This window comes from Pipistrellus kuhlii, unplaced genomic scaffold (genome assembly GCF_014108245.1).
Source record: "Pipistrellus kuhlii isolate mPipKuh1 unplaced genomic scaffold, mPipKuh1.p scaffold_m20_p_19, whole genome shotgun sequence".
In the NCBI taxonomy this organism is placed as follows: Eukaryota; Metazoa; Chordata; class Mammalia; order Chiroptera; family Vespertilionidae; genus Pipistrellus; species Pipistrellus kuhlii.
Window position 1 is genome coordinate 4,547,893 of NW_023425504.1, and position 18,678 is coordinate 4,566,570.

The following is an 18,678-nucleotide window of genomic DNA, read 5'->3' on the forward strand; positions in this document are numbered from 1 at the left end:
TGTATTTATTGATGGAATCCACATCATTTGTAAAGAAGTCAGTTCTGATTTACACACTCAGAGACTTACCAGTAGCTTCCAAGATGAGAATCAGGCTTCGGCTGCTATCTTCTGCTCCCAAAACCAAGCCTGGAAAACCACAGAAAAAGAATGAGAAACAATAATGAAATCAAAAAAAAGTATGATAAACCCTGGGGGAGACTGAGGATTGTGTTGAACTGGAACTTGCCTGTAGAGTGAGGGCATTCTGGACCTATGAGAAGTTGGGCAGAGTTTGTAACTTGAATAGAAGGCAGAGAACAGTAGAGGAAGGGGCAATGATTTTAAACTTGTGCTTCTGCACCTCTACAGAAATCAAAAGCTTCCCCTAAGACCACAAAAGCCAGCAGCTCTGGGTAAGGTAAGGACAGTGAAAAAGAAGGGGCTGATTGAAACAGTATAAATCAGCTCTGCTAATATTCACCTAAAACCACTCTAATGAGAAAGGGTGGTTTTTCCTTAAAAATACTTTATTGTAGCAAAATTAAGGAATGGCCTAAATTTGAATAGTATCACAATGAATCAACTGTAGTGAGAGTACGCTTTTTTCCTAGGCAACACACACACACACTCACACACACACACACACACACACACACACACACACACTCATACACACACACACACACACACAAACAAGCACGCACATGTACACATATTTTACATATACACTTGGTAGGAGAGTACAGTGTACAAAAGATTTCCAACTACACATGAGGGCTATAATCAAGAAAATCACTGTACTGGACAATGCAAAGTCAGATTAGCCGAAAGGAGGCAGGACATCACCAAATCAAGCTGCTCAGCTCTTCCATGTACAAAGTATTTTTTTACAATAAAATCTTTCCCAAGTCTAAGTCTGGCTGGTACACAGACCCTGTGGGAAATTGGGCTTCTCTGTAATGAGTGCTACTCCTCCCCCTCCAGCATCAAGCTAGAACCCAAAGCATTCTCTTGTAAGAGCTGCACTTGAGCAAACAGTTAGAGCAGCGGGATCTGGGGATAATTTTCCACATAGTCTTTCACTGAGAAGTCAGGATCCTACAGGAGGAGCATCCCAAGGAGAGGACTGAGCAGTCCACCCCTTCCAAAGGGGATAACCCACTGAATCCTACATCAATGCTGATGTTACTCCTGGGAGACTGCAGGCAGGGGCCTCAGGCTGAGCAGCAACCTGTTTTCATATGGCAGAAACTCAGGGAGGTGAAGTCCTTGGTCCGAGCCTGGCAGACAGGTCAGCAGAGGGAGGAGGCCAAACCTTGCCAGGTATCACAGTGAGGACTTGAAGGAAAATAGGAGACCCTGACCAAATAGGCCCCTTTCCTGCCATACTTCTGCAATGATCCCTGGGAAGACACAGACTAGGGTCACTGGACTTGGTCAGGAGAAGAGAGGGTCCGGTGTCTGCCAGACAGCAAGTGGCAGACCCAGAAGGAGGACCTAATTGACCCCTATCCTACATACAGGAGGTGGCACAGAATCCAGGCCTCTAACTGCTTTCAGTCCTCAGAGGCCAGAGTGTGGTGGTGGGATGTGGCACCTGCTGACTTCACACTAGGGAGTCAGGGAGAGCTGAAGACCTTGCTCTGAGTTGCCCCTTTCCATGTCAGGTGGGGGATGGTGGGAGTGGGCCCAGCCAGCCCTCCAGAGGAGGGTCTTGAGACAGGATTTCTGAGACACACAGAAGCCCCCACCCTCCCAACACTGTCAGCATAGGAGGTGCCAAGCAGAGCAGGCAGGCAGGGGTGATCTCTCCCCAAGGTCTCCCTCCAAAGGGGGTGTCTCATGGAAATGGGGCCTTGGACTGAGGGGTGCATCTAGAGGTCCACCAAAGGGAGGACCTGCAAGCCCTTACAGGAGTAAAGAGAGATACTTTGGATGGGTCTGAAAGTAAGTCTACATTCTCAGATGGTATGGGGTAGAAGGTGTGGGGGTCTCCCTTGTCCTGCTGCTGAGGCCCACCCCGGGTGGCCCTGGGGCCTAGGAGCCCATCTGCTGCTCCCTCACCACTTGTAGTATCCTTATGTTCTCAGGGTGGGAAGAAGCTGGATCTGGAGCCCAGGAAAGCAGGCAGAGGGAAGCTGCCTGGGCGGTGCCCTGAGTCAAGGTGAAGACTCTGAGCCAGGACTCCGAGGTATTTCCACCCCAGACACAATAGAGGGGTCCTGGCCCCGCCTTCTCCCCGCAGTTGTCCCTGGAGACCCCAGGCAGTGTTTCTGGTTGTGGTGTGTGGGGGCTGTCCTCTGGGGAATCTATGGGGCCTGAGGTTTTCTATGGAGGGCACGGGGTTCGCTCAGAAGGGAGAAAATCCTGGTCTCCTATAGGCCAGGCATCCAGTTGAGGACCCCGAGGAAGATGGGGAAATGTCCCACCCCGGAGGGTGGGGCCCAAACTGGGTCCTGCCTGTGGCCTCAGCCCCAGCCCCAGGCACATCCCCTCACAGGTGTTTGTTTGGAGATGGCACTTCCTGGCTTACTTTTCTGGGTGCCAGGGGGACAGGAGGCTTCCTCCGAGAGGGTCAAACTCAGGTCAGCGCCTTAAGGAGGATCCTAGGGGAGGTGTGCGAGCAGCTGCCCCCCTCCACTGCCCGCAGACTAAGGAGTCATCCCTACCCCACCTCCACAGCCACCGCCATTGCTGTTATCCTGGGAGAGTCACAAAGGGTTCCCAGAAGTTCTGTTTCCAAGATTCCATTCGCCCAGTCTTGGGGGGGAGAGGCGGCGCTTCAGACCCTCAGTTTGAGGAGTCCTGAGACTGGGCGATGATCAGAGCAAGAATCCCTAGGAAGAGTGTGAGAACCCCTGCCACCGCCACCGCCACCGCCACCTCCACCGCCACCGACACCGACACCGACACCGACACCGCCACCATCGCCTAGGGTAGGGGCCAACCTCAGGCTGCCTCTGGCTTCAGCGAGGGAAAATCCAGGCACAGGTGTTGGTGTTTGCATATGGAACTTCGCAGCTTTGTTTTTAGGAACCTGAGGGACAAGGGGCTTCAACTGAGCAGGCCAGACTCAGGTCCGCACCTTAGGGTGGGCCCCAGGGGAGGTGTGTGGCCAGGAGCTGCCCTGGGACACAGGAGTCTCCCGCCTCCTCCCCCACGCCCTGCCCTCGCTGTGCACCTTGGGAGAGCCAGGCAGGCTCCCGGATGTGCTGTGTCCAGCCCTCCATGGCTGGCGCTGAGGGGTGGGGCTTCAGATCCGCACAGGGAGGGAGTCGCGGACTGGCCAATCAGCAGAGAGAGGCCTCTGAGAAAGCAAGGAAGGCACCGCCCACCGCAGACACAGGCCACCAATCCCGCCCCGCCCCTGCAGTGGTCCCTGGGTGCCCCCAGGCAGCGTGCCCGGAACCAGCTCCTTTGGCGTTTTCGCCTCAGGAGCCTGAGGGACCTGAGGTCTTCCTCCGAGGTCTGCAGAGTCAGGTCCAAAGAGCGAGAAATTAATTCGAGGCTCTGCCTGGCGTGAAGGTGAGCGCCCTGAGGAAGACGGTGGACAGGACCCACCACAGAGGGTGGGAGCCAAACAGGGTGCGGGGGTGCCCAGGTCCTGCGGAACTCCAAGCATTGGTGGTGGGTGTGGCGTTTCGGTTCTGTCTCCAGAATCTGAGGGCATGAGGTTTGGTTTGTAGGCCCCGTGTCAGGTCAGGGGAAGAAGGCGTCTGAGACGCTGGCTGGTCAGCCTAATGGAGGAAACCGCCATTCAGTGTGTGGAGGCGGGGAGTTCTGCCATGAACTTGCCGTTGGCTCTGGGAGACCACTGGTGAGGCCCTTCAATAAATACAGGGTGTCCAGTCCCGCCTTCCAGCTGAGAGTCTCAGGAACAGGAGGCTGTGGCAGCTGGGAAGCAGGAGGGGTTCCTGCCTCTGCTAAGTGTCTCCGAGAAGGTACTGAGGGGAGAACTCCAACAGAGAGGGGCCCCAGCGGCTGCCGGTTCAGCACGCATGCGCACATATAGGCTCGCTCGCTCAGAACGCATATGCACATATGGCTCGCTCGCGTGTGTATGTCTGGGTGTGCATTTGCGCACACATGCACACACATGCACACACACAAACAGGGCCCAAGGCTGCCTCCCTTTGTGCTTACCTCTGGGAGTTTGGAAGTCTGGCTGACATGAGGCTTTTTGTGAGGGGTGTGGTGCACACTCAGGTCAGTAACTGGAGGAGGCCTAGGCGCTGCCAGGCTTCAAAATGAGAACCTTGAGAGAGGAGTGCAGACCTGGAAATCCAGATTGTGGAGGTCCCAAGATAGCCTGACTTTCACGCAAGCCTTGGGCAGGGCTGTGGAGCACAGAGGCCCTTCTTTATCCACCACTGATTCCTTTTCTGGCATCTCAGCGACATAGTGACCCTGGGCTGAGGGACCATGCTCATACCAGTAGTAGAGGGAGGAGATGCTGGACCTGCCAGGAAAAAGTATGAACACTTTGAGGATAGATGATAAGACCATTCATTTCAGAGAGAGGAGCTCCCCAAACACCCCACTCCACTTCCTGTCAACCCTGGGAGCACACAGGCAGTACCAGTCACCAGTGGTATTTCCTCACTTCCTCCAGGAAGTTGTGGGGCTTGCCTCTTGGAAGTGAGGCCTCCATTTGAGCAGGCACTGAATACATTGAGGGACTGTGAGAGGACAGAAGATACCCTCCCCACCACCCAACATACACACATTAGGATAGATGGTGTTCAGCCTCTGCCACAGCCCTAGGACAACCTGGGCAGGAGCAGCAGAATGCAGCCTCTCTTTGCTTTTATCTGGAGATTCTCAAGGGAGAGACAACCTAGCTCTGAAAGAGCCAGAGCAGCCTGGCAGAGGGAGAGTCCAAGGCCCAAATTAGGGTTTGCCAATGTCAGGACTGAGAGCAATCCATACAGCACAACAGATAGGACCCAGCAGTCTCTGCCTTTGCTGTCAACATGGGAGGACTAGGGACATGGCTACTGAATGTGGCCCTCCCTCACTACCCACTCATGAAGGTGAATACCTTGTTCCCATGACTGTGGCCTGAGTTCAGCAGACAGAGGCTCTGACGCCCTGAAAAGTGTCAACATGAAAACTCTGGGGGAGGACCTCTCACCCCATGGAGAGGGAGCACTCAGAAATGCCCAGGAGGGTTACCAAAAGTGCTGTTTTCTGACTCCCACTTTGGGATTCTGGGGGAGCTGAGGCTTTTACTGAGGTGTGTGACTTCGGCCTAGTTGATAGAGGATACAGCAAGATCCTGCCAGGCATCAAGCAGAAAGCTGTGAGAAGGGGCCTCAGCCTGCCTGCCCTGGAAATACCCAAGAGCTAGAGGGCCCCAGTCCCACCCTTCCCCTCCTGCCAACATCAGGAGAGCATGGCAATGTTGGCCCTATGTGGCCTTTGCTTGCTTTTGTCTGGAGGTAGGTCTCAGAGAGCTGGTCTAAGGAGGTAAAAGTTTTAGGGGGAGCCACAGCAGATCAGAAGAGGGCAGAGTCTCAGGTTCTGGCTGGAATCAAGGTAAGGAACTTTAGTGAGGCATGAAGGCCCTCCTCCCCCAAAAGATTGACACCTCAGAATGCCATTTCTGGGAGGATCTGAGCAGGCAGGCATGGCCAGATAGGAAAACTCACATTTTCCAGGAGCTCTTTCAGCAGTCAAGGTGATGGACTGCTTCAGGGAGGTGAGTGAGGTCATGGCTGGAGGAAGAACTTCAGGTCAGAGTAGGGCAGGGCAGACCTTGCTAGGAATACAGATGCATAAACACTTTGAGGGAGTACTGACCATATTCCCCATGCCAAAACAAACCCCAGGCAGGGATGTCTAGATTTGGTTTCTTTTTCTTTTTGTCTGTAATGTCCCAGGGGAGTGAAGGCCTTGGTCTGAGCTGGTGACATCAGCAGAGGAACGAATTCCAGGATTTCGGATGCATATAGGTGAGATAAGGGGGATTAAGGGTGCCCTCTAACTTGGACAGAAGGGGAGTTGCTCACAGAAACACCACCCTGTTCACAATATCCACCCTGGGGGGATCTGGACAGTAATTCTGAGATGTGGTGTCCCTCACTTCCTGCATGGGGTGGGTGGAGGTGTTTTTGGGAGGTGAGGCCTTGGTGTGAGGGGCTGATTTCTGGTCACTCCATGAGGTAGGCCCAGGTCCTTCCAGGACCAAAGAGAAATTCCTTGAGGGATGACAGAGGGACCACTCATACCTGCCCTCAGTCCTGGGAGACCCCGGGCATGGAAGGCTGGATGTGATGTCCCTTTACTTTTGTCTTGGCGATGGTTTCAGGGAGTTGAGGGCCTCAGTCTGCATACGAAGGCAGGGCAGCTGTGGGAGCCGCCTCAGGTCTGAAGAGGAAGGAGTTCCAGCTCTACCAGGAGTCCCGGGAAAGGAGCCTTGGTGAGGAACAAAGGTAATTCCCCCCACAGAAGAGACTGTGCACAGCCTGGCAGTCTTCCTTTCTTAGCTCAGACTGTGAAATCTGAATGAGGATTGAGGACAGCCCACCATCCACCTGATGGGCCCAGCCCTTGCCATCAGCACTGGAAAGGCCTAGTAGGGGTGGCAAGAGGTGGAGCCTCTTCACTTTTGTGCAGAGGTTCTCAGGGAGGTGAGGGCCTTGATCTAAGGAGGCATTGCTCTGAGGGGGACATAACAGGTCAGCAGAGGGATGAGTCCCAGACTCTGCCAGGATTTAAGGTAAGGACCCTTAGTGAGCACTGAGGACAGCACACCCTCACAGAAGTACTGAAGGCATACCCACCTCTACCCTTCACCTTCTGTGAGATCTGGGAGGCCCTGAGGCACAGTGGCTGGATACAGTGCACTCTCACTTTCTTCTAGATGGTCTCAGGGAGGTGAGGGTGTGTTCTGAATGGTCAGTGCCCAGGACAGCAGAGGGAGGTGTCCCAGGCCCCACCAGGCATCAATGTGAGGGATGCAGGGAACCCTCAGATAGGAATTGTGAGGAGAGGGCCCTTGTGTGAGGCATGTGTCCTCAGGTCAGCAGAGCAGAGGAGGCCCAGGCAGAGTGAGGAGTCAATGTGAGATACATACCCTGAATGTCTATCCAAGTCCCCAGCCACATTCCCCAAGGCCACCTGCTCACAGTCAGCCCTGAAGCCTTGGGCTGTGCTGGGTGGCTGCACCCTGAGGCGCTTTCTCACATCATCCTACAGGTTGCTGGGAGACAAACCATCCAGGAAGACAGGAGCCCAGTGAGGCCCCAGAGCACCCCCTAAATAGAAGACCTGTAAGTCAGCCTTTGTCAGAGCTGCCAAGGGTGGGCATCTCTGCTGAAGCCACTAATCCTCTCCCTCTCTCCTCCAGGTTCCTGGGAACCCATCTCCCACAATCCTGCTCACACTTCCACCTGCTGCCCACAACAAGAGTCAACATGTCTCACTCCTCAAAGCGCCAACGCCTCACGTTTGAGCCAAACTTTAAGGCCCATAGTGAGATAATGTTTCCCATATTTGAGGAGGAGGACTCCTCCATTTCCTCTGGCTCTTTCAGCTTCTCCTTCCCCTCCTCCTCTCCCACCTCCTCCCCTCCTTCCTCTCCTGTATTCCCAGGCCCCCTGAAGAAGGAAAAGGAAAAGGAGGCTGAGAAGGATAGGGAGAAAAAGAAGGGAGAGAAGGGGAAGCAGGGGGATTCTGAGGAGTGGGAAGAGAAGAAGGCAGAGCAGAAGAAGGATGGGAAGGAGAAGCTGAAGAAGCAGGAGCAGCCTGCTTCTAAGACATCAAGACCTCCCCAGTGTCCTCAGAGGTCCATGGCATGGAGCACATCAGTTGAGGGCCCCAGCAGCCAAGACAAGGAGGATACAAGCTCCCTGCAGACCTCAGCAGACCCTGAGTCTCAGTGTAGGGACCGCGTAGATAAGAATGTGACCGATTTGGTGCGTATCATGATCCTCAGGTATCGTTTGAGGAAGCCTATTACAAAGGCACAGATGCTACAAGTTGTTAGCAAAAGGGGCAAGCGTCAATTCCCTGTGATTTTTAAGAAAGCTTGTAAGTGCTTGGAGGTGATCTGTGGTATTGATGTGAAGGAAGTGGTCCCTGCCCCCCACTCCTATGTTCTTGTCAACTCACTGGATCTCACCTATGATGAGATGCTTGGTGACCATGAGAACATGCCTAAAAACGGCTTCCTGATAATCATCCTGGGTATGATCTTCCTGGAGGGCAACTGTGCCCAGGAGGAAGCCATTTGGGAGTTCCTGAATATGATGGGAGTTTATGCAGGGAGGGAGCACTTCATTTATGGGGAACCTAGGAAGCTCCTCACCAGAACCTGGGTTCAGGAGAATTACCTGGAGTACCAGCAGGTGCTTCATAGTGACCCACCACGCTACCAATTCAGGTGGGGTCCAAGGGCCCATGCTGAAACCAGCAAGTTGCAAGTTCTGGAATTTTTATTCAAGATCAAGGGGATTGACCACATCTCCTTCTCATGCTGGTATGAGGAGGCTTTGAGAGATGAGCAAGAGAGAGCCCAGGCCAGAATTGGCCCTGTGGGTCATGCTACTGCCAAGTTCATGGCACAGCCTCTCCTTCCCCAGCTGAAGAATGAGAAGAAATCCTCACGCTGTGTTAGAAAGGGCACTCACATTTCTAAGTAGAGGAGAGTCAGAGGCAGGGTCAGGTTGGGGAGAATACAGTGTACAACAGCTTTGTGTTCTATGTCCATGGCTTAGAGGTTTATCCTTTGTTCCCCCTTCTTTGGGGTTTTCTCAAATACTGTTCCTTTTCATGGAAGGTTTATTAGCTTTAGAATCTAAGTGGATGAATGAAAGTGGTCTCACATGCATTGTTACTATTCAGGTTTATGAATGAATTTTTATGTTTTGAAAAATAAATTGGGGAAACTTCCATCTTTTGGGATCTGGAAGAAAATATGATGACATTGGAATGTGAATTTCTTTGGAAATGTGAAAGAAGTCTGCAGAAAATAGATAGGGGGGGGAAGATATAACAGGTGGTTAATATTTTTGGATTCCTCAACTATTTTAGTTTATTCTGTAACAGTAAAAAATATATACCTGGATTTTCTTGGCTTATTCAAGAAAGTTGGTGTTATCATAGAAAATGTTAATAAAGGAATTTTACAAATGCTCATCTGCTCATTTATTTGCCAAACATTAATTGTATATCTCCTCTTTGAAAAGCACTGCGTTAATAGTGGACATATGAGGATAAGCAAAACACACCACTATCCAAAGAATAGTAGAGGCTAGGCTAAGAACAGCACTCACATCAGGAAGATCGTGAGAGGTCCTTCAATACCTACAGAACAAGTGAAAACAAGGAGGGAGGAGATGAAATTCCAGATGGGAGCGCTCAAGTGAAAATGCCCTGAGCCAAGGCAGTTTGGGGCTTAGGCAAACTGCAATTCCTTCCCTGGGAGTGAATTTTAAATTAAGCTGTGGGTGGTGGCAGGGACCAGGCCCTCAGGGACTGTGTTCTTGAAGTGTGAGAAAAGCTGACATGGAAAACTTTTGGATCCTGGATAAACCAGGGAGAAATCTCCACCTTGGGTTGGGTATGGAAAGTGTCCTGAACTTTTTGTCCTAGTGCAGTGAACAACACAGTGCATCAACTAGGGGTTCTAGACACATCTTGAGTGTTATTAGGCCAACTCTAAGCAATGTCTAGATTTTGGTGGTAGTGAAATGAATGAAAATAGCACTTTGATGGATGAGTAGCTGGGAGGGAAGGAAGGAGATGGTCTTTGAGTTAAATTCTAGAACTCTGAGTTATATCAGCTGGGGAAGACTAACCTATGCCCAAATTAATATATCCTCTAAGAGGAAACATTTAACAGATTTTATTTGTGAAGCTGTATTTTTGCCTGACATATTCCATCTCCTGTTGAGCTGCATATTCTCTAGATAATGTTCTCGATTACAACTAGATCCCAGTGGAGATAGATGGTGGGAGGGTCTGGGGACAAAATAATATTGGAAATTACTGCCATTCATTAAAGTTTGAATCAATGTCAGGTACTGTGCCAGATGCTTTTCTTACTTTACATACATTCCAGCAATTCTTCCTACAAGGCATCCATTTAACAGGTGATGGATCTGAGGCTCATGGCGTTCAGTAATTTTCCCAAGATTTTACAGCTATTAAGTGACAAGGCTGAGATAATAATCCTAGTCTGAATTCATCTAGGGCCGGGGTCTGCAACCTTTAAGACATAAAGAGCCACTTGGACCCATTTCCGAAGATAAAAAAAAGACACCTGGGAGCCGCAAAACCATTGTGACATTTAAAACAAATATAACACTGCATATATTGTTTTTTACCTTAATGCTATTACCGGATCATGCAGTTAGCTGTCAACCTGAAGAAAAAAAGGACTTTTTCACTTAACAATGTAAAATATATTTTTGCAAATTAATAGCTAATTAAAATATTTAATTTACCTGGTTAATGGGATTTTTGCTCCTGAACCTCAGTGCACAGTGTCAGCACATCAGGGCTGTAAGATGTTACCTTCATTTTCACACAGGCTTGCAAGTTGTCAGAGCCACGGTAAAGCTTCAAAAGAGCCGCATGCGGCTCTGGAGCCGTAGGTTGCGGACACCTGATCTAGGGCCTGCATTGTTTCCACTCCTAGCCTGAGGTGGTTTTCCTGCTTTTACTCCATTTCTCTTTCTAGTATTACTTAACCCCAAGTGGGGTAATATTAGAAGGTGGGGCTTTTAGGACATAATTAGGTTTGGACAAGCTTATGAATGTGAAGTATCCATGATGAAATTAATGTATTTGGCAATATGTTGATAAACTGAAAAGATGGCTATCTGCAAACCCGGAATAAGGTCCTCACCAGACACCGAATCTTCCAGCACTGTGATCTTGGACTTTGCAACTGAATAATAAATTTCAGTTGTTTAAACCACCCAATATATAATAACTTGTTATAGCAACCTTATTGACTAAAACAAACATCCTTGCATTGCCTTTTGTCTGTATGCCTGTCCACAGGAAAAGGTACCTCTAAAGGTCTTCAGGAAGCCGAAACCGGTTTGGCTCAGTGGATAGAGCATCAGCCTGCGGACTGAAGGGTTCCGGGTTCGATTCCGGTCAAAGGCATGTACCTTGACTGCGGGCATGTCCCCAGTAGGGGGTGTGCAAGAGGCAGCTGATTGACGACTCTCTATCATCGATGTTTCTAACTCTTTATCTCTCCCTTCCTTTCTGTAAAAAAAAAAATCAATAAAAATATTTAAATAAATAAATAAACAAACAAATAAATAAATAAAGGTCTTCAGTCATGTGGAAGGTAGCTGAGGATCATAAATTAATATTTTTACTATGCATCATCACAAGGAAAGAGACTATTCTCATTCTGCTGAGAATATAGAGGTTATTACAATGTACAATGCAGAAAAGTGATACTGAATGAAGAAGGATGTCTGTTTTCTACCTGCTAAGATTTATAGAATCCTTTGAAAACTAGATGTGATCCTATATTTGAAAGCACTTGTCAAATTATAGGCTTTTGAAAACATTGGTGAATTTCAAGAAAAATTGGTTTTCTCAGAAACTCCTTTAAGAAATGAAGAGAGTGCCTTAACCAGTTTTGCTCAGTGGATAGAGCGTCAGCCTGTGGACTGAAGGGCCCCAGTGTTGTGGAGTGAACACGAGTAAACAACCACTGGAGTCCTGACCAAATTAAATTTAAGGGGGCCTTTAATAGCTGGCCGGGACTGCTCTCTCTCCACCTATGAGACCAGAGAGCAGCCCCCACCCTTTGTAAAGGACAGTTTTTAGACACATTCACTACATCCTGTTTTTGCAGATCAAACAATTTAAAACAAAGCAGTTTTTCTTAAGTAATGTCAGGATGTTATTTACAGGGGCCTGGCACCTGGTGGATTAAGTAACTCCATCCCGTTCTCAGGAAAGTTGACAGTGATCTGTCTTTTAAGGCTTATTGGCACCCTGTTCTCAAGAAAGCTGACAATGATTTATCCTGTAAGGCTTACTGGCATCCTTACTGGCATCCTGTTCTCATGGGCTATTTTGTGTGTTGCAACTGGGAAGCATGCTCAAAAATTTCCATTCTGTAACACCAGATTTGATTGCGGTCAAGGGTATGTACCTCAGTTGTGTACCCCAGTAGGGGTGTGCAGAGGACAGCTGATCAATGTTTCTCTCTTGTCGATGTTTCTAAATCTCTATTCCTCTCCCTTCCTCTCAATAAAATATATTTAAAAGAAATAAATGAAGAGAGTTGTTGTCATAAAAATTATAGTAGTTGCTTTTTATTGAGCACCTACTAATGACAAGTTATGGGAGAGGCTACAAGTGTTCATTCATATCTTGTTTTTCTCTCCTTGGGACATCCACTTGAGCCAGTATTCCATTTCCATGCTTCCTCTATTATTCAGCAGCAAACATGGAGACCCTGTGCCAAGATAACAGAGCTACAAGAAGGTAGAAGCAGCCAGGATCCCTGAGTTGCCTGAGCACATAATGAACCTGCCAATGAAAACCATAATTCATATGGACAACAAAAACAAAAAAATGTGTTGTGTTAAACCACTCATATTTTAGGTTTTGTCTATTGCATCAGCTAACAGTTACTTTAACTGATTAATACACACCTATTTCTGAGTTGGGGCTTATTTAAATGTTTTACTTATAAAAGTAGAAAGGTGGTAGTTCATATATTCTTGTTAAATATTGTAAACACACAAATCAATCCTATTACTCCCCTTTATCAAGTTCCTCCAAAATTCAACCTCTATCTCAAAGGAAATTACAATTACTAATCTGGTGTGTATTATTTCAAAGCTTATTCTGAGATTTTTCATATTTGTGTATTAAAATCTATTTTTCTTTTAACTTACGTGGTGATGATATATAAATTAACCTTTAACTTACCTTGCCAGTTAAAAAGTGAACGTAATATATTTCAATTGACAGCACTTACTTTCCATAATAATAAAGTATGTATGTGTCATAATTAGATACTTCTGATGGACATATAAGTGATTTTCTTTTACCTGCTATGATTAATATAACTGAAATCAACATATTGAACATGACTTCTTAGGAAAAATGTATATGTTTTCTAATAAGAAAAACATAAAACAGAAGTTTGGTTAATGTGCAAAGGGTAAGAATATTTAAACTTTTATAAATATTGCCAAAATTTTATTCCATATAGTTGTTCATAAATTAATGTAATGTGAATATCCTAAAATTTTATAAACATTACTAGAGACCTGGTACATTAAATTCATGCACTTGAGGGCCCTCAGCCTGACCTGCACCCTCTTGCAGTCCAGGAGCCCTGGGGGTATGTCCAACTGATGGCTTAGTGGAACGGAGGCAGGAGAGGCTCCCACCACTGCCACTGTGCTCTCCAGCTGTGAGCCCGGCTCCTAGCTGAATGGTGCTCCCTGTGTGGGAGCATAAGGACCACCAGGAGCAGCTCCTGCATTGAGTGTCTGCCACCCGGTGGTCAGTGCGCATCATAGTGACCCATCATTCCACCATTCGGTCATTTGCATATTAGCCTTTTATTATATAGGTTATGCTATAGATGAGGCCCCCTAGAACCATAAGAAATGCAAAAAATTGCCAGGACCGGTTTGGCTCAGTGGATAGAGCGTCGGCCTGCGGACTGAAAGGTCCCGGGTTCGATTCCAGTTGAGGGCATGTACCTTGGTTGCAGGCACATCCCCAGTAGGGGGTGTGCAAGAGGCAGCTGATCAATGATTCTCTCTCATCGATGTTTCTAACTCTCTATCCCTCTCTCTTCCTCTCTGTGAAAAATCAATTAAAAAAAAAGAAATGCAAAAAATTCACTGTTAACTCATTTTCGAATTTCCCCCACTTGAAATCAAATTACCCCCTCCCCCCAGTGGGGCGTGTGCTGCACCTTGTGAACCACTAGACTTGACACATTTCCTCTCTGAGCTTCATTTCTGAATACATAAGCATATATCATGGGAATTGTAATCTCTCCTCCACCTACCTCACTGGGTTGTCATGAGGAGGTTCTGAGCTAATAAACCTAGAAATGTTTCATCAAATAAGTGATGTCTAAATGGGAAGAGATTGTTATTTTTAAGCCCATAGGTACCCTCACAGGAAGCTGGTGCTGATTGTGGGAGAAGGGTATGATTGTTTCCTGGGACTGTAGCTATCTAAGCTTTACAGAGGGTGCCGCAGGCCTTGGAGGAGCTGGCTCTGGCCAGCAGCCCTGTAGCAGTGGTTGTCCCTAGAGATGCTGGAGGTGTGGGGGATGGGGTAGGTTGTCTGTGCAGGGGGGATTGAAAGAGCTCCCCATGGCCGCTTCCTCTTCCTTCTTTGCAGTCCGGGCTCCTGTCAGTCACTCTCCTCAGACCCCAGACCTTGGTGTACTTGTCTCCAGCTGCCCTGGCCCTCCATGGCTCCATGCCACCCCCGCCCTACTCAGCTCTCCCCTACTGCCCACCTGTCAGGAGGCTGCCAAGGCGCCCTACTGCGGGTAGTGCAGTCCTGAGACAGGGGGTGGGGATGTGGGGAGCATCTCCAGTAAAGTTTAATAAAACCCAGGTTCGCATTGGGATTTGGCTGTGGGGCCACAGGGAAATCTGCCTGGGCAGGATGAAATCACGTGAGACCCAGAGTCCACCCCATGGCCCCACAGCCCCACCCACCCTGCTGAACGGTCTTGATGTGATGGTGTCCCAGATAATTGGCATATTCCTCTATTATTAGTATAGAATTTACCAATCTTTCAAATTTTGCTAAAAGTTATGAGTAAAAAAAAAATGTTATGCCAATGTTATTTTAATTTATATCTCCCATTTTCTGATTAGGTTAAACAAAAAAACAATCCCTCACCCATATAAAGCTGGATTTATGCAGTGATGGCCCAAGTAAAAGGATTCCTCTGGGTATGATTTAAAATCCTCAAATGTCTGCATGGCATTTCCCCTTTACTTAGAGAAGCAAGGATTCAGTCAGAATGACTAGAAGCCACGGAATATGACCAGCTAGAACACCCTAAGACTGGAGGGGCACAGAGAGCATTCTGGAGAGAGCAATTATTAGAGCCTACAAGAGAGGCCATGTGCAAAAACAAGTCCAGAGAGCCCCAGACAAGCTGGCAGTCAGTGCTATGAGTCCAGAGTTCAGTGTAGGAAGAAGGGTCCAGGAGGAGAAATGGTGAGAATCTATATAAATGGTACTGGACAATTTATATAAATGGGCTTGTGAAATATTAGAATCCTCATTAGCAGCTGAATATCACAGAATAGTCTGAATAAAAAGGTCAGTGGGGTACATGGACCATCAGCATGCCAGATAACACCTGCTGCCTTACAACCACCAATATATCATGCCAGGAAGAGCATAGCAGTTCTCCTGCATAATTTGGTTGAGCAATACTCTTGAGTAATTTAGTAGGCCAGGATACCCATGCCAATAACTAGACCTAATCACCATAGTAAATTTCCAGATATAGGTTTGCATGAGCACCTCCTTTGAAGGAGATCCAGATGGCGTTCATGGCTCAGGCAGCCTTCGAAATATTCTGGGCTGTTCCTAAAAACAAAAAAAATGCCCAGTGGCTATGAATATTGGCCTATGTTACACCAGATACGATAATGTATTGCTAGGCACAGAACTAGATAAATAGCCAGGCAAGTAGCCCCCACTGAGGTTCGTTAGTCTTCAAAATCTCGGTTGACTTCAATAATTGACCATTTGGGCTGCTTGGTATTTTGCTCATCCCTGAGCTTTAAATACCAACTATTGTGTTTTACATTACCCAATAAAGAGCGAGCCCATGACAACATAGGTACCCACATGTAACCCCAATAAAAGCAGAACCCAAGCTTTCTCACTGCTCAGCTTTCCTTCCTATCTCAGATCTGTCACTTAATAGCAGTAAAATCTTGGGGAAATTACTGAACGCCATGAGCCTCAGATCCATCACCTGTTAAATGGGTGCCTTGTAGGAAGAACTGCTGGAATGTATGAAAAGTAAGAAAAGCATCTGGCACAGTACCTGACATCGATTCAAACATTCCAATATTATTTTGTCCCCCAACCCTCCCACCATCTATCTCCTCTGGGATCTAGTTGTAATCGAGGACATTCTCAGATAATATGCAGTTCAAAAGGAGATGGAATATAAGTCAGGCAAAAATACAGCTTCACAAATAAAATCCTTTAAATGTTTCCTCTTAGAGGATATATTAACTTGGGCATAGGTTAGTCTTCCACAGCTAACTCAAAGACCAACTCCTTCCTTCCCTCTAGCTACTCATCGATCAAAACGCTATCTTCCTTCATTTCACTACCACCAAAATCTAGACATTGCTTAGAGTTGGCCTAATAACACTCAAGATGTGTCTAGAACCCCTAGTTGATGCACTGTGTTGTTCACTGCACTAGGACAAAAAGTTCAGGACACTTTCCATACCCAACCCAAGGTGGAGATTTCTCCCTGGTTTATCCAGGATCCAAAAGTTTTCCATGTCAGCTTTTCTCACACTTCAAGAACACAGTCCCTGAGGGCCTGGTCCCTGCCACCACCCACAGCTTAATTTAAAATTAACTCCCAGGGAAGGAATTGCAGTTTGCCTTAGCCCCAAACTGCCTTGGCTCAGGGCATTTTCACTTGAGCGCTCCCATCTGGAATTTCATCTCCTCCCTCCTTGTTTTCACTTGTCCTGTAGGTATTGAAGGACATCTCACCATCTTCCTGATGTGAGTGCTGCTCTTAGCCTAGCCTCTACTATTCTTTGAGTAGTGGTGTGTTTTGCTTATCCTACTATCTCCATTATTAATGCAGTGTTTTGCAAAGAGGAGATATACAATTAATATTTGGCAAATAAATGAGCAAGTGAGCATTTGTAAAATTCCTTTATTAACATTTTCTATGATAACACCAACTTTCTTGAATAAGCCAAGAAAATCCAGGTATATATCTTTTAATGTTACAAAATAAACGAAAATGGTTAAGGAATCCAAAAATTAACCACCTGTTATATTTCCCACTCCCTCTATTTTCAGCAGGCTTCTTTCACATTTCCAAAGAAATTCCCATTCCAGTGTCATTATATTTTCTTCCAGATCACAAAAGACGGAAGTATCCCCAATTTATTTTTCAAAACATTAAAACTCATAAATAAACCTGAAGAGTAACAATACATGTGAGACCACTGTCATTCATCCACTTAGATTCTAAAGCTAATAAACCTTCCATGAAAAGGAACAGTATTTAAGAAAACCCTAAAGTAGGGGGAACAAAGGGTAAACCTCCAACCCATGGACATAGAACACAAAGCTGTTGTACACTGTATTCTCCCCAACCTGACCCTGCCTCTGACTCTCCTCTACTTAGAAATGTGAGTGCCCTTTCTAACACAGCGTGAGGATTTCTTCTCATTCTTCAGCTGGGGAAGGAGAGGCTGTGCCATGAACTTGGCGGCAGCATGACCCACAGGGCCAATTCTGGCCTGGGCTCTCTCTTGCTCATCTCTCAAAGCCTCCTCATACCAGCATGAGAAGGAGATGTGGTCAATCCCTTTGATCTTGAATAAAAATTCCGGAACTTGCAACTTGCTGGTTTCAGCAGGGGCCCTTGGACCCCACCTGAATTGGTAGCATGGTGGGTCACTATGAAGCACCTGCTGGTACTCCAGGTAATTCTCCTGAACCCAGGTTCTGGTGAGGAGCTTCCTAGGTTCCCCATAAATGAAGTGCTCCCTCCCTGCATAAACTCCCATCATATTCAGGAACTCCCAAATGGCTTCCTCCTGGGCACAGTTGCCCTCCAGGAAGATCATACCCAGGATGATTATCAGGAAGCCGTTTTTAGGCATGTTCTCATGGTCACCAAGCATCTCATCATAGGTGAGATCCAGTGAGTTGACAAGAACATAGGAGTGGGGGGCAGGGACCACTTCCTTCACATCAATACCACAGATCACCTCCAAGCACTTACAAGCTTTCTTAAAAATCACAGGGAATTGACGCTTGCCCCTTTTGCTAACAACTTGTAGCATCTGTGCCTTTGTAATAGGCTTCCTCAAATGATACCTGAGGATCATGATACGCACCAAATCGGTCACATTCTTATCTACGCGGTCCCTACACTGAGACTCAGGGTCTGCTGAGGTCTGCAGGGAGCTTGTATCCTCCTTGTCTTGGCTGCTGGGGCCCTCAACTGATGTGCTCCATGCCATGGACCTCTGAGGACACTGGGGAGGTCTTGATGTCTTAGAAGCAGGCTGCTCCTGCTTCTTCAGCTTCTCCTTCCCATCCTTCTTCTGCTCTGCCTTCTTCTCTTCCCACTCCTCAGAATCCCCCTGCTTCCCCTTCTCTCCCTTCTTTTTCTCCCTATCCTTCTCAGCCTCCTTTTCCTTTTCCTTCTTCAGAGGGCCTGGGAATTGAGGAGGAGGTGGGAGAGGAGGAGGAGAAGGAGAAGCTGAAAGAGCAAGAGGAAATGGAGGAGTCTTCCTCCTCAGGTATGGGAAATATTATCTCATTATGGGCCTGAAAGTTTGGCTCAAATGTGAGGCATTGGCGCTTTGAGGAGTGAGACATGTTGACTCTTGTTGTGGGCAGCAGGTGGAAGTGTGAGCAGGATTGTGGGAGATGGGTTCCCAGGAACCTGCGGGAGAGGGAGAGGGTTAGTGGCTTCAGCAGAGATGCCCA

General features: G+C 47.6%; 2 protein-coding genes across 2 annotated transcripts; one reads left to right on the forward strand and one right to left on the reverse strand.

Moving 5' to 3' along the window:
• The first annotated feature begins 7,710 nt into the window (after positions 1–7,710).
• Positions 7,711–8,955, forward strand: LOC118722109 (melanoma-associated antigen 10). The gene has a single exon (XM_036443500.2). The coding sequence runs from the start codon at positions 7,776–7,778 to the stop codon at positions 8,625–8,627; it is 852 nt and encodes a 283-aa protein (XP_036299393.1). The 5' UTR covers positions 7,711–7,775; the 3' UTR covers positions 8,628–8,955.
• A 7,931-nt stretch (positions 8,956–16,886) lies between these two features.
• On the reverse strand, positions 16,887–18,271 carry LOC118721923 (melanoma-associated antigen 10). The gene has a single exon (XM_036443204.2). The coding sequence runs from the start codon at positions 18,204–18,206 to the stop codon at positions 17,355–17,357; it is 852 nt and encodes a 283-aa protein (XP_036299097.1). The 5' UTR covers positions 18,207–18,271; the 3' UTR covers positions 16,887–17,354.
• Between the last annotated feature and the right edge of the window lie 407 nt (positions 18,272–18,678).

Coding starts and splice junctions, on each gene's coding strand:
- LOC118722109 (XM_036443500.2), top strand. CDS start 7,776: ATGGCATGGAGCACATCAGTTGAGGGCCCCAGCAGCCAAGACAAGGAG.
- LOC118721923 (XM_036443204.2), bottom strand. CDS start 18,206: ATGGCATGGAGCACATCAGTTGAGGGCCCCAGCAGCCAAGACAAGGAG.